The sequence below is a fragment of the Hemiscyllium ocellatum genome, chromosome 11, assembly GCF_020745735.1.
Source record: "Hemiscyllium ocellatum isolate sHemOce1 chromosome 11, sHemOce1.pat.X.cur, whole genome shotgun sequence".
In the NCBI taxonomy this organism is placed as follows: Eukaryota; Metazoa; Chordata; class Chondrichthyes; order Orectolobiformes; family Hemiscylliidae; genus Hemiscyllium; species Hemiscyllium ocellatum.
Genome location: NC_083411.1, coordinates 17729419 through 17745857, shown reverse-complemented (window position 1 = coordinate 17745857; position 16439 = coordinate 17729419). Strand labels below are relative to the sequence as shown.

General features: G+C 37.7%; 1 protein-coding gene across 3 annotated transcripts in view; it reads right to left on the bottom strand.

Annotated features, from left to right (window-relative positions):
* Positions 1-474: 474 nt before the first annotated feature.
* zbtb33 (zinc finger and BTB domain containing 33) overlaps positions 475-16439 on the bottom strand; it is a 38290-nt gene continuing 22325 nt past the window's right edge. For 2 of the 3 annotated variants that reach the window (XM_060832046.1, XM_060832045.1), the window contains exons 2-3: positions 6683-6724; positions 475-4402 (exon numbers count right to left, since the gene is read on the bottom strand). In XM_060832046.1, the coding sequence (XP_060688029.1) occupies positions 2550-4400 (1851 nt within the window). In that variant the 5' untranslated portion in view covers positions 4401-4402; positions 6683-6724 and the 3' untranslated portion in view covers positions 475-2549. Of the gene's footprint in view, positions 4403-6682; positions 6725-14497; positions 14532-16439 lie in introns of those variants that run through there. The other variant, XM_060832047.1, reaches the window with a different exon arrangement.

Below are 16439 nucleotides of genomic sequence, written 5' to 3'. Positions count from 1 at the left end.
AAAAGCTATGCTAACTCTTGGCAATACCATTTAACTAAGAGACAGAGTTTTAGTAAATATCCATGGACTCTTGTCCCAACAGTTGCATAGTCCTTCAGAAAAGGGGAGAACATTTTAGACACAAAACTTGGAAACTTACTTTTTTTAAGCAAAAGAACATTTTACCACATTTTCAGAGAAATTTCAAGTCCAATATAAAAGGTACACCTTTTGGAGAATGCCAAGGAATTCCATATTTTGTTGGTAATTAGTAACCTGATCAAACAAAACATATATAGTATGGACAGATACAAGTGAACACATTCTGTAAGTTTTATTTTTATCATTAAAAGAGAGCAAATACAATAAATAAACTTACATTCTAAGGCTCAAACTTAAAGAAACTAGAAAAGTGACAATAATAACCTATACTAAGGAAGAAGCTTTGTTACAACTCTATGTACATTTTAGTAGTTTTATTATTTTCACTGGTACAAAAGCATTAATCTTGCTTGCACAATAGGACGTAACAGTATTAAACAGACCAACATAATTTTTCCAATTTGCAGATAATTAGAAAAAAATTACTGTAATGCAATTGTAAAAAGATTTGCTATTCTGCAGTTTTGTTCTAATCTATGCATGCAAAACTGTTACAAACAAAATGATAGGCTATTCCTTTTTTATTACTTTTCTACAATTTTGAAGACTTACTTGAAGGACCAATTTTCTTCCCCAAAGTGAAACATATGTACAATGTTGATCCATACAGTGGTGCATTTACAAAAAAATCATTTTGCTAAGAGTTTACCCCTGCATAGGTACTAAACAGGAGTTTGCTACGAAACACATTTCCAATATTGTAAGCATACAGTACTTGACATGATAGCATAATCATTTTGTTTTTAACAATGTATACCACGGTAATGATAGACCGGGTTAATGATGTAAACCACAGCTGTGGCATTTAAGCTAACAAAACATTTTCAGTTTTTTCTCAGTTGGGAAGATTTCAATTTAAAAATCTTAAAATCATTTTGGGTGAAAAGGCATCTTAAACTGCATCAACCACCTGATTAATAAAGCCTTCTGAATGGCTATGAGCCCAAAAATTACTTTAGCAGTACAATCATTGGAGCTATAAAATGATAAATTAAGTCCCTAATCATTTATTAAAAATACAATTATGGAGCTATTCCACTATGAAGATGGAAAGCTAGATATTGCTCTTTAAAATCATACCGACTACCAATTTCACAGTAGAAAAACAAATGAGAAAAATATTTGAGAAATTGAAAACTGACAAGAAAATATCACTTAACATGCATATCTCAGGTAAGCCAGGCATTGTAAATATTGTAAATATCCGTTCATTTCTCGAACTGCTAGATTTAAAAGCTTTCATCCCAAAGTACTGCATTAGCATCTAGCTTGATAGATATAATCAATATAACAAATAACAAGACAATGGCCAATGAGGAGTCAGCTTGGTATTGGGTCATCCAAAATAAGTCACCTTGCATTATGGACTCAGCACCACTCTCGCAAGTTAGATTAGTTTTTTTTCCTAACACATCTCGTCCCATCACTGATTCTATATTTATTTAATCTAGTTTAGTTAGGCACATTTTTTAAAAATCAAATGTATACATTATTACGATAAATTTGTAAAAGAGTGATTAAAACTGCAAGATGAATGATCATGGAATCAAAGACAGTCTTTCAGGGTTGAACTATGGTTGTTTAATAAGGATGTGAACCTCCTATCGTTACTCTTCAATTTTGTGGTGTTCGTGACAGAGCTACTTACAGCAGCATTTACACCTGTCCATCACTATATCAATAAAGGCTAGAACTAAGCTTTCTACCATTGTGAAGCTTTGTTTAATGGCACTGTTACCAAAATTAAGCATGACACTCTCCAGTACTTTTGATTGCTCTCCAGTGACCCTCTAGGCTTCATGTCTTAAAGACAGTGAGGTGTCACTTTAGGAAGGAGGACATAGTGATTAATTAAAGATTGATAAATATTGGAGGGTAAAGTGATTTGCTACTTTAGGTACATGATTTTTTGTGGATTCACCAGAAAAAGAAATCAACAGCAGCCTTTTATTCCAGCCCTATAATGTAAAATGAAAAGTGCTAATACACAAAATTTCACAAATTCAGTTTCTGACCAGAAGTATGCAAAAAATAAACATCTGGGTAAAGGCTGTTTGATCAGCAAAAGAAATTGAAAACTCTTTCAATACTATACATCAGATATAAATGTCCACTGGCTTCTGGCCACTTCCAATGAAGCTCCTTTAGAAACTGGATTTTAGTTCAAAACCATGATTAGATTCTGTTTAATAATCATGATGTATACTACACCGACATCATTACATTTAACAGTAAAAAAAGACTGCAAGTTACCTATACAATGGTCCAGCCACTGAATCTTTTGTTTGCCTGAAACACAACCTGGTCTGTTAGTACATTAATATCACCAATGGCTGTCTGTCAACTGTTTAGCAGGTATCACAGTCCATTTTCTTACTATGTTCAGTTCCATCATAGTTTGAATTAATTTATGCCAGTTCTCTGAAGGACTCTGGTATGACAAACTCTAATTCGGAATTGCCATCTAAGGAATTGTACCTATAAACAGGAGTGCCTTCCTGAGGAAAAATATCGTCCCAACTTGTTGACTTGTTGCTTCCTATGGTCTGGGGAGTCTGCTGTGGAGTTACTGTAACATCATCATCATCATCAACATGATATACAATTCCATCTTCATTAATCTCAGCCATGGGACCTGATTCACTTGCAGTCAAGAATCCATACTGCCTAATCTGTAAGGTTTTGCACGGCAGTAAGCGGTAAAGTTTGGAATCGGAGACAGTCTCATCCTCAGCTGCACTCTTGCCGGTCTTTTTGCTATGGACTGACCTTATGTGTGATGCCATCACCTGGTAGTTGATGAAGGTTTCGCCACAGGTTAAGCACTGGTATCGCCGTTCACCGGTGTGGAGAATTTCATGCTTAGTACGATATTCTGCCAGAGGGAACACTTTCTCACAGTAATGGCAAGGGTATTTCTTCTCCCAGGAATGAACATTGAAATGCCTTCTCAGGCTAGTCAGGCAGGCATATGATCGCTTACAAACAATACAAACATAAAAGACTCGTCCATCCACAACTAACTCGTAATGATCTTGTTCCCTTTTCATTCGTTTTGCATCTGGAAAGTGCTGATCATTAATGAATACAGGTCTTGAGTTATTTATATGATTAGCAGAATTTTCAGGCATGATTTGAATACTTGACTGGCCTTCATCACCAGATACCTTGTCTCCAATTAGCAGTAACTTTTTTTCAGGGGACCTAGGTTCCTTGTTTTGTTTGGGTTCACGGCTGGTTAAGTCATCTTTGTTTGGTACCACAATGTGATAAGTGTTGGGGTTTGTGTCAATATTTGCATAGACTCTGCAACCTTTGGACAAAGTATCAATGGCAGCTGTTTTAACTATGGTTACAGGCTGTTTTCCATCTTGAATATACTTTGTGTCTAGAATCTTCATGCTTTGCTGGCTAATTACAGTGTTCTGCCCGCTTCCTGTGCCAGTGTCTGAGCTTTTGACCTTAAAATCACCAACTTTCAAGGATGCCTCTGGCAACAGAGTAACTTGTTTTGTTTGAACTAAGTTGTCAGAACTCACTGATATATTGGGAATAATATTTGTTTGCAATAAATTGTTAGTAGCTACTTTGGAAGATTGTTTAGGTGGTGCAATTTCACTGCAGAAAATGACATCATCGTTATCTTCCGAGTCTTCACCGCTGGCCAAGTCTTTACCATTACCTTTAGAATCCCTAAACTCTTCACTAGACAAAGAGAAAGCATCAGTTATTCGTGGTCCCAGACCTCCTTCTTCTACATGCACAATTAAGCATTCAGGTTCTGCTGCTGGATCAGCAGCATTTTTCTGTGAAGTGTCACTCTTGGAATTTGTCATAGAAGCTGCACTGTCTGTAGCAGGTGCTACTGGTTTTAACTTTGAAAGAGATGCCCCTAAGTCAGCAAGGAACTTTAACCCCAGGGCCTGCCCAGACTGAATTAACTCACTCACAAGTTCAGCATTTACACGTACCAATTTGGAGCTGTAGATAAAATTCAGGACTTCTGCAAATACTTCTGCTCTGACAAAGTTCAATTCAAGGACTTGTCCATATATGTTGCTAGTGACATCGAGAGTGAAAAGTTGACGGAAGTAGCTACTGGCAGATGACAAGACATTCTTATGTGCACGAAATTTGCGATCTTCCACGATTATAGTAATATCACAGAATAGTCCTTGGGCACGCTGCTCATTTAGAGACTGCAACAATGTTCCTGAATGATGAATGTCCGTTGCACTAATAAGTTTTTTGCTCTCCATAACTAGATGAAAAATAAAGATAACATTTCCAATGAGAGAAAGCCAGCTGGCTAGATGATCAAATCTTGTTAAGTAAAAAGAAAAATTACTCCAAACATCTTACAATTGCACCAACAGCAATGACTTATCAGATTCCCTATGATCACTGATCACTGCTATAGTTTTAGATCAAAACAGTAGCATTTATTTTATTTAATTCTATGAAACAGTAAAGACTTGATGCACCTCTCTACTATACTGAATGTGACTGAATCCAATTTATAACACATCACATATAATTTTGAGTACAGTGTATAATCCCACAGAAACACTGCAGAATAAAGATTTACAACAAGTCCATGCAGTAGTAATATTTTTCCACAATTAAATCTAAATGATTTTGGAGTTAAGAAATTAATTTAAAATAATTCACCTGAAGAGAGCTCTTACAGCATACATTTCGTTTTGTTAAAACTTGGGCAATGAAATTTGGCAAGGACTCTTCCAATCTCCCACTTTAACTTTAGCTAAAACAGCTTTGAAGTTGTTTCTCCAGTGATATTCTCAACGCTTGGTGGCCGCCTCAGTATTTGAAATGGGTAGGTAGACCAAGCTTACTTTCAGCAAAGTAACATTAATACAGGACACAGGAAACTCTTGGTTTGGGGGTTATGCAGTTCATGCCTTAGAGAAGGTAATAGGAAAGGACAAGAAATGCTAACCCAGACACTGACTCCCAAATCCCATGTGCAAACAAAATAAAAGTAGGCCAAGGTCTGTTTCAGTTCATTTATATAGCAGCTAGACCCCTTCTTCTGGTCTCTGTGCTCCATCAAGTGGCCTCTGCCAACTTGTTGTTCATTTTCTCTTCAGCATTGAATCAGTCACGAAAAGGAAAAGTTGTCTGGTTCAAGGGAACACAGGAATCTACATAAGCAGTGGAGCCAAAATGAAGATCGGATGGATCCTAACTGTCGCAAGTTAATAGAAACAAAACACCAGCCACAGAGCCAAGTTCAATAATTCCAGTTCTAGATAACTGCTGAGAGCACTGAATTAAAGAATAACCTTGTACCAGAAAATATTTTCTAGTGATGTACAAGGAGAACAAGATTCTTTTTCACATTTAGTTTAATTGTTCATGGGCTTCTTGGGTTACTTATATTAACGTTTTTCAATTAAATGAAAAATCAAGAGAACAGCTCAAACTAAGGTGATAGGACCATAAGACACAGGAGCAGAAAGAAGTAGGCTGGTCTACCCATCCAGTCTGCTCTGCCATTCCACAAGATCATGGCTGATCTGATAACTCTCCTGCTTTCTCCTCGGAACCCTCAATTCTCTTACTGATTAAAAGTCTGTATGTCACAGTCCTGAGTATACTTAAAGATCCAGCCTCAACAGCCTTCGCAGTAAAGAATTCCACAGATTTGTTACCTTGAGAGAAGAATGTCCTCCTCATTTCAGTTTTGAATGTCTGACCCCTAGGTCATAAATTTATTTTGTTAGATTCTGCCTTTTGGTAGTTCGGGATAAATGGGTTTGGGAAAATATTGAGCATTTGACTGCTCAGTTTTCTGCTGCTGAGTGGTCTTCATTCATACTTAACAACTGAATTTAACTATTTTTAATTCATTCATGTTTAATAAGTTAGATAATAATTTTACTAGGTCTTTATTTTAGCTAATCATTATTCACATGGGGAGGCAATGGCCTAGTGGTATTATTGCTAGACTATTAAAACAGAGACCCAGATAATTTTCTGGGGCCCTGGGAAAATGTGACTCCAGACCAACAGCAATGTGGTTGACTCTTAACTGCCCCCTGGGCAATTAGGGATGCTGGCTTGACCAGTGATGATCACATCTCACAAATCAATTTTTTAAAATGCATAAATGCCACTTTTGAGGACTGATTTTATGTATGATTTCAAGATGAGGAAGCAAGACTTCAAATCAAAAATGGATCACTTAATCATCACTTAAACTGGAGATCTGAAATCAAAAAACAGGAAGTGCTGGAGAAACTCAGCAAGTCTGGCAACATCTATGGAGAGAGCAACTGAGTTCAATGAAAAAGTCAAAAGTTTTGACTGAGTTATTGAGCTTGAAACATTAACTCCTCTTTCACTCTCCACAGAGGCCGCCAAACCTGCTGTGTTGCACCAGCACATTCAGTTTTTATTATATAATTAAAGGTATTATCGAGAAAACTAGCTAAAATTTTGTGCTGTGTATAATTTCTATTCAGGTAAGTGAATGATAATATTACTTTAGTAAATATTTCTGAAGTTCTACGTTTACCTTTATTAATTTTTTCAAAGGTCACGATTTCTTTGCAATGATCTGCAAAACCAAAAACATATAATTTTAGTTTTAAAGAAAGCTTCTAGAAAATAATAAAAATCCAGACAGCATTTAAAACAAAAAACATGCTATCATTGACTAGCTGTCTGAAGGTCGATGCAGTCAAGTTTATTTGCCTTCAACTTATTTTCAATGAGAAATACATTACAAAAATACACTATTTTTATGATGCCAAAAATATTTTCACATTTCAGTTTCAATTTTCGCAAGCCTTTCACATCTTACTAATCATAATAATATTGATTTCTGCCCTAGGTTTATGTATATTCTTGTGACCTTCTACGACCTTCATGGTTCCAAGTAATAGCTGAACAACTAAATATCATAGTTATTTCACTGCCCCTCTGCTTCAGAATTTAAGTTCAAAGGCTGAGAGCACATATAGAGCTTAAAGAATAATATAAACTGCTTTGATTTTCCTCTCCACTCCTTATATTTCAAGGGCTCAACTGTTTACTGAGGTATGTTTTCATAGGCAGCAAATAACAGTGTTCATTATTTACAGAAGCCTCAGTATGGCAGAACGCATACACATGGCAGAACGCATACACAGCCACTCTCCAACATCAAGTGGCCACTTTCTCTGTGAGCCTCAATTGTGGCTGCTTACTATAAGACATGAAAAGACAGTATCACACCAACCCCAGTTACACCCTCGTTCAAAATTTACACACATTTTCCACTTTCAGTTCTAATAGTAGGAGCACTGCATGAATTAGAATGGTGAAGGGGTAAATGTAGGGGAATCGGGCTGGGTGGGTTGCACTTCGGTGGGTCGGTGTGGACTTGTTGGGCCAAAGGGCCTGTTTTCACACTGTAAGTGATTTAATCTAACCTAAACATTTTCCCCTCATTGCCAACAACAGCATTGCTCTGGTTGAAACCACCTAACCCAATGGAATCAGGATCAAATCCAACTTTTCTGGCTCTGTAGAATACTAGGCAATACATCTTGCCATGTGCCATCAATGTATTCCTATGTTAAATCAAATTCTATACACTACATAATTAGTAACATTCAGAAATTTGAATCAAAATTCCCTTTTCAGTTTAGGCTACAATGTACCAAATTAAAAATAAAAAGCATGTAACCAAATTCACAAAACAAATAAAAAATGCCTGGAACTCGTAAGTATCAGTAGCCATTTCAGTACAAATTCAAAATTGCTTTATCACACAGTTAAAAGCAAAACATGAAGATTTGGCAATGCAAGGTATAGGACTTGAAAACACTGGATTAAAATAAATCTGTTGCACATTGACTTTCATTAACAAAATAACCAGAAGCTGCAGTTTTTTTGGTTTTCATTAATTCACTTATGGGATGTGGGCATTGCTAGCTAAATTAGCACTTACTACCCATCTCTAGTTGCCCTTGAGAAGGTGGTGGTGAGCTGTAGTCCAGTTACCCTAACAAAGAGAATAACTAACAGTTAAGAATTGAAGAAATTAAACAACAGCTTTGAAATTCCTCCACATGGTACTTTTACTGCAGCGGTTAATGTAATTATGTCCAATTCCTGTGTGCAGTATTGTACTTAAATCATTCAGTACTTTCTAAATGTTTTCTCTGAACATCGCACCGAAGAATTTGACATGCAAGTGTTAACTACTGCGCTAACAATAGCAAATGGAAGGAATTTCAACATTTTTTCCTCAATGCAAGGATTAATGAATTTGTGAAAATAGTGTACTTAACATAAAAGCTTAACCAAAACTAATGAGTGAGGAATTTCTAACCTTGGACTTATAGGCAATTTTCTGTACTCCGCCAACAACACCATCTCTATGTAATACCCTCAGAACTTGTGGGGTAAATCCATCTTTTTTAATCAATTGGTTTAAAGCCTACCTTGAAACAACTGGGTTGTACCACTTGTGCCTCTCAGACAGCCTCTACTGTGCCCCTCACTCCTCATATAAATTTCCAGTTAGTTTTAACAGGTGAAAATGATATAAAATTATGTTCTTTCCATCAAAAATGTTGTCTACGCTTTGTCACTTTGACCAGTTTCGACATAAATTTGTTTTACTCATATTGTAGTAAAAAATGAGGTCTGCAGATGCTGGAGATCACAGCTGCAAATGTGTTGCTGGTCAAAGCACAGCAGGTTAGGCAGCATCTCAGGAATAGAGAATTCGACGTTTCGAGGGCTTATGCTCGAAACGTCGAATTCTCTATTCCTGAGATGCTGCCTAACCTGCTGTGCTTTGACCAGCAACACATTTGCAGTTTTACTCATATTGTCCATGCTTTGGACAGTTCAACTAGTTTATGTATTAAAAACACTTTTATCCAAGCTCTCTGGACGCAGAGGTGGTCAAAGCAAAACAGAATTCAGTTTGTGGTTCAACTTGATTTTATTAACTAAATACTCCTTATGAAAAACATCATGTGAGAATGTCTCAAATTCCCACAATATTTCTTGTCTTCTTGCTCTATCTGCCTGAGAAAGAATATTACCCACAATAATCTTCTCTCTGATGTAGGGCTGGCTCTCTTCCACAAAAGTGGGTTTCAGAGGTCAGGATAGATTTTCTCTTGGGTCTTTTTGGGTTGCTGCATGGTCTTCTGCCATGAGTCTTGCTCCAAGCCTTTACTGGAAGGATAACTTCCAACATATGTTTGTATTGCCCTTACATCAGACTTTCCCATATATTTTGTGTCCTTTGGCCAAATAGAGGCATGAACAGAGCTTCAAAGTGTCCAATTGGTCATGCCAACACCCTCCACTGTAGCCATGCCGGGATGGTAAAAAGTGCACATCCACAGGTGCTGGCTGGAAGTCAAGGTGCCAGGAGTCTGACTGATACTTCTCCAATACACAATCTTCGGGCTGGTTGTAACTGGATCCCCTGAATTTCTGACCTTGATTTCTGCTGTCCTCTGTAGCCGATATCTGGTAGCTGCTGTTTAGTTGGCCAATTTTCTGTCATCCTGATTCTTCCAGCTGTGGGTTGATTTAGAATGCCCAATTTTGGGTCCCTGGTCACTTAACCATAGCGGGTGCTAAACTTGTGAGACGAACAGAAAGGTCAGAATTGTAATTAACTTACAATTCAACACAATTTTATTCACAACATACAATGAAATTACAACAGGGGTTGTATGACTGATTACTATTTAAATATATATATTATCTAAATATAATTGAATATCCCTGTTCTTCAGCAACAAAATTCCGAATTCTTAAATTAATTACGCTACCAATTGCAACGTTAAGTCTTTGTCACAATTCATTGAAGGAATAGCTGCCAGTTGTTCCTTCTTAGCCTTCCCTGCAACATCCTTCCAGAAAATTCTCTGGTACTCAGCCAATCATCTTCCAGGTCAAAGTCATGGCAGCCAATGGGATCCCAATATGTCAAGGGTACTTTCCCCTTCTCCATATGTGGTCATGGCAAGAACCCAGGGCACCAGTGAATTTACCTTACTCCAATACACAAACCAGTCTCATTTTCCAGGGCAAGTCCAGCTTATTCTAGTTTGCCTTTATATTGTGCAAATACTTTTTGCTCGGCCTATCATGAAAGTCCATTGGGCTTAAAGATTGCCCATTTTGATTTCAGACCTCGCCTTCGGGCCTTGGGCTACCTGTCTAGAATGGCAACACTCAAACCAGTTCGGCTCATGTAATCTGATTCATCATTGCCACTACTTGCAACAATGGATCTGGAGAAGCAAAAATCTTTTGTTTTACAATTTTTATAACCTGGCAAAAATATTTTAGGCTGTTCTTTTCTGCACTGAGGCTGCTGTGTTATAAGATATCTTCACTTACTTATAAAACATTATTGAGCTGATTAATCAAATAATACCAAGAATGCTGTTTGGGTTGGAGAGTTTTAGTTATGAAGAGAGATTGGATAGAATGGTTTTGTTTTCCTTGGAGCAGAGGAAACTGAGGGGGGACATGATTGAGATGTATAAAATAACGAGGAGCAAAAGTGTGGACAGGAAGAAACTTTTCTCTTTGGTAGCTGGGTCAATGACCTGGGGACATAGCTTTAAGGTAAGGGGCAGGTGTATTAGAGGGATAGGAGGAACTTTTTCTCATCCAGAGGGTGATAAGCATCTGGAACTCTGCCTGTAAGAGTGGTAGAGGCAGAAATTCTCATAACATTTAAGAACTAGTCAGTTGTGCTCTAATGGTGCCAAGACATTCAAGGCTATGGGCCAAGTGCTGGAAAATGGAATTAGAATAGTTACGTGGTTGTACATGATCAGTGCAGACTTGGTGAGCTGAAGAGTTTTTCTCTGTGCTATACACCTCCATGACTGGAAACGAATTTCTGGTCAGCAGTGAAGTAATAATGTTCATCATTGATCTCAAGGCAAAAGCCCAAAAATCTCATGATCTCTCTGGTGTGATTTTCTTCTTTCCTGATAACAGTCTAAAACTGGTGCCAAATCAAAAGGATCTCTATGCATGCATCAGCAAGCAAAATATGCAGCCAATTACATTAAAATATTATTGCAGACAGCATACAATCTCTTTGCTAATCACAAAATAAATAATTGAGTGTGTAAAAGATTAAATCAAATATCAATATAAACAAAGCTTTTTTTTTGAAAAGTAGAATGCGGAGATTTATTTTCACATTGCAGAAATGTGACAGTTGCAAGTATAAAATTAGCTTTGAGATTGCCAGTGAAGGTGCTTAGCAGTACTTATGACATTATTTTCCTATTAAAAACTTGCTTTCAGCTTATTTTACAAGATGCAACTTTATCAAGAGTTTTTTTTAAATTGCAAAACTAATAGTACAAAAGTGTTAAATCAATGTTTGTTTAGGGATTGTACTCCAAGGAGATCTCAACTTCTGGATTTTTTGGTCATTCTGTGTTTGTGTGGTAACATAAAGTTGCTGTTAGTTTCAATGCAGGAATGAAGGTGAACAATGAGAGTTTTGTCATCATTACCATCTCAAAATACTGACCATTTTCAAATGATTTAGCACTCTGTGGTGCCTTCCTTACAGCACTTAAGGAAATGAATAAAGTGCCTTCATTGATCCTTAAAGTACAAATCCCCTTCTGCAACTAGCCACTGAAAGTTGCCAGTTAACATGTTTTTTATTGAGTAAAAGCTAGTAATAATGGAATCACTTAAGACAGACTAATCAGAGCAACAGAGTTAGCTGTGGTTGATCTAATAAACAACAAAACGTGAATTTACATAGCATTCTCCATCCAGTAAAGTATCCCATAATAGTATTATCAGAAACAAGTTATATTGAGTTACATAATGAGCTAATTGGACGTGGCCAACAGCTTGGTCAGAGGTAGGTTTAAAAGGAGTCTTAAAGAAAGATGGAGAAAGGGCACAACCTTTTTTAATAATGAAGCAAAGAAAACCAAGACAGTCCAAAAGTATTAGAGGAACGCAGTTCTTGGAGGCTTTTGGGGCCAAGGTAGGTTACAAAATAGGGTGCAGCAAACCCATGAAGGAATTTGAACACAAGTATGAGGATAAATTTAAGGTGTTGCTGATCAAAGTGCAAATGTAGGCCTGTGAGCACAAAGATGTTCGTAAGTGGAACATGAAGTTGGCAGACAGCTTACAGAGTCAGAGTCATGCAGCACAGAAAAAGGCCCTTCAGTCCAACTCATCGACACTGTCCAGACATCCCAATCTGACCTCATCCCATTTGCCAGCATTTGGCCCATATACTTCTAAATCCTTCCTATTCATATACTCATCCAGATGCCTTTTAAAATGCTGTAATTGTACCAGCCTCCACCACTTCCTCTGGCAGTTGATTCCATATGCAGACCATCCTCTGCATGAAAAAGTTACCCCTCAGGTCCTTCTTAAATCTTTCCTCTCTCACCTTAAACCTATGTCCCTCTGGTTTTGGACTCCTTCATCCAAGGAAAAAGACCATGCTATTCACCCTATCCATGCCCCTCATGATTTTATGCACCTCTTTAATGTTGCCCCTCAGCCTCCACTGCTCCAGGGATAAAAATCCCAGCCTATTCAGTCTCTCCCGATAATTCAAACCCTCCAGCCCCAGCATCTTTGTAAATCTTTTCTGCAGCCCCTCAAAAGTTTAATATGGGCTAAAGTTTATACAGGGTGAAAGATGGAAGACCAGTCAGGAGTGCTTTGAAATGCCAGCAATAAAGGTGTGACGTATTACATATTTCACATCAGAGATAGAAATCTGAAAAAACATGAATACTCCCATGGCTCACTCAATATTTAAATCCACCACCTCATATGGTATTGAGTCTTGGGAATATAATGCTACGTTGAGTCCAGCCAAAGCTGGAAAGGGCCTACGGATGGCATTAGCATTTCAGATTTGAGAGCCATTCCTAACCACAAACACACTCGCTCCACTGTGAAGAAGAAACTTGATTAGGGTCAGTGTGATATCTTGCTGTGACTCATCGAGATGGGCATTGGTCATCAGGCAGACGGCAGAAAGTATACTTAAGCTCTATTTTCGGCAGTGCAGTGGAGTAAATGAAAGAGTTAAAGAATATACCAAAACCCACTTTTTCTTCATTACCATTTTGAAGATGCTGCCAAATCTTAACGAAATAGGACCTCAGTCATTATTAATGAGCAAGACGGAGATCTCAGCTGAGTCACATTAAAAAGTCTGGAAAGTGACTATAAATGATATCTGACATGAAAATACATATATCCTAGTCAATACAAAACATCATGACTATTAATTTTAGTTTTTCAATACGAAAGAATGAGATCTGTTTTGTCCTCATTGTAATAGACTCCTTCATGGCCTGTTGCCTGGATACTTGTGGACTGGCAAGGGGTTTGGCTGAAACACATCGTTTTTGTGGTTCTGACTCATGTTCTTTATTACTATATGTTAATAATTTGATTCAACCGGCCAGAAAATAGTCAAGAATTTTTAGCCATGACTGCCAACAGTGAAGAAGTAGGTCGTTCTGACTGAAAGCTGAACACAAGATTTATGCTTTTGTTTAACAGAACTATATATGCTATGTTGCAGTGATTTTTAAAAAATTAAACGCAGTTGTAGAGCGGTTGGGAGGGGGTGGGGAATGTAGTTGAGGCAGGGAGTTTGTAGTATTATTATAAGCATCAAGATCAAGCCTTCACTGAAAGATTAACAGAGAAAACAATGACAATCCAATTTACTTTGTAAATTATTCAATCATAATGACAAATGGTGGGGTAAGAGATGGGCAAACATCCTGGATTAACTTCATCGCTGTTTTTGATTTCTCTCAATGCCTCACCTTGGCAACCCAACTGCGAGTGATTAGGGATTACCATTTTATGGCACAACTTTTGTAACATATTACCTCATCACAAATGAAATGGTTTACTTTTCAAAGATTCAGACATAAAACATTGGAGTCCTAAAGCACAATGTTCTAAGTGGCAGAAGATGGAGTCAAGACCACAAACCTTCACATCAGTCTAATTACAATCACAGAGACATGTAATCTAACGCACAGTTTCACTTGTTGGCAGTTTCACCTTCGCCACTTTTCAGATCCTAGGTATGCACATCTTCCTCCTTGACCCTACCCATCTCCTCTACTAAAATAAATCGGTGAAATTTGCTCAATGGAGTTTACAGCAGATCTCTAACACCCAAGAATGCCCTCTGTTTATGTGTCTAATTTCCCATGGTCTCAACTGCAACACACCAAATAGTAAAAAGGCAACCTACTTGCAGACCTGCATGGAAGAGCATTTGAATAGTATCCAAATATTGCCCAAGACAACTTCAGTGCATACTTACCTTGAATCACCTTTGGGGGAAAATGTTCTGAAATAATTCAGCAATCCCCACACTCCATCCAAGTCAGGAATTTCGCTATGATAATGATACAAAATCACGCACCTCACTAACTGGACCATCCCACTGCAATGAAGAGATATTTACATCAAATAATATCAACCATTCGTCATATTAAATGTTATTCTAGGAGCTCTTTGATGCTGAGTATATGACACAGTACCAAGCCACCAAAATGGAACAATCCAAGTTCATTCTGAGCATGCAACACAGAAGTATACAAATTATGAGCAGGAGTAGGCCATTCAGCCCCTCCATCTGCTGCGCCATTCTATAAGATCATGGCTGATATGAATATGATTCAACACCACTTTCCTGCCAATCCCCTTTTACCTCCATTATCAGTCACAAATCAATTTACCACTGCCTTAAAAATATTCAAAGACTGGTTACCACTGCTCTCAAGAGAACCTCTCAAGTCTCTGGGAGAGAAAAATATCTCCTCAGCTATGTCTTTATAAGAGACACACTATTTTTAAATTGTGTGTGTGTTTTCTCATTTCACCTACAAGGTGAATCATCAATTCAGAATCCACTCTGCCAAGACCCCTCAATCTTAATTGTTTCAATAACATCACCTCTCACTCTTCTAGATTCCAAGAGATTCAGAACCACAGCCTGCCTAACCTTTCCTCATATGATAACACCCTTATCTCAGTTATTAGTTGACTGATCTTTCTCAAAACTGTTTCTGATGAACTCTTGAAATAATGAGTGTTCTACAAAATGGCCTGTACAACTGCAACCCTGACTTTATTCAATTCCTCTTGAAATAAATGAAAGCATTCAATTTGCATTTCTAATCACTTGTGTTTGTGCTTACCAACTTTATCTAATTCATGCATCTGTACACACATCACACACAATGACTCAAGAGTTCGACAATCATTCTTAACAGTCATTTTCAATTGATTATAAGTATCTTTCTCAATTACATTTGTGGTATCCCACTTCCTTTTATCCTGAAGGTAATGGTTCTTTGAGGAGTGGATTTGCAAGACTCATTCAATGAGGAATATCACAGAAAAGCCCAATTCTGTACTCAACAATATTGTGCATAGTCACTTTTAGCAGGTGGGAATCACTATATGGTAACTGGGTCTGACAACCATAATCAATCTTATCCTCCAAGGTCAATGGGCAATCCAGTACTGTCCAGGCTAAGACCAGCCAACTTTGCATTGTGCTGAGGTGCTTATGCTTTACATGATTCATCTATGTACTACCTTTGTTAGTTAAAATTTGGTACTAGAGTGCAAAGGTACAAGTTTTTACTGCAGCCTTTAGTAAGCCAATGAGTTTATCATAAAGAGGATTTGTACATAATCTTCCAGGCCAGTGGTGGTACACCTGGAGACAGAAAGTGAATTAAATTTGATGCGAAGATAGCAGGTCAGGATCTTGCCTGAGTTCAGTTCTGGGCGGGAAGCTCAATATTCTCACCTTACAACAAACTGAGGTTCTTAAGTGGACAATTAAACTCCACTTAAGGGCCTCCGCCTGTTTGGGTTGCAATTACTTCAGTTAGAGAGATGAGAAAGATTCAAGTGACTCAACTCTTTAACGAATGCTATCAGACTGTCAGATTTCTTTTTAAATTAATTCATGGGATGTGGACACAGTGGCCAGGTTAGCATTTACTGCCAACCTGTAATTGTCCTCGAAGGGATGATTGAGAGCAACCATCTTTAATTACGATCATTCACGAGATGTAGTGCACACAATGCTGTTAGGAAGGGCATTCCAGGACATGTAATCTAATGATAGCGAAGGTAAAGCGACATATTTCAAAGTTAGGATGGTATGTTAGAGGGGAGGTTGCAGATAGCAGTGTTCCCATGCATCTACTTCCAGATTGTAGTTTGTAGCTTTAAAATGTCCTGTC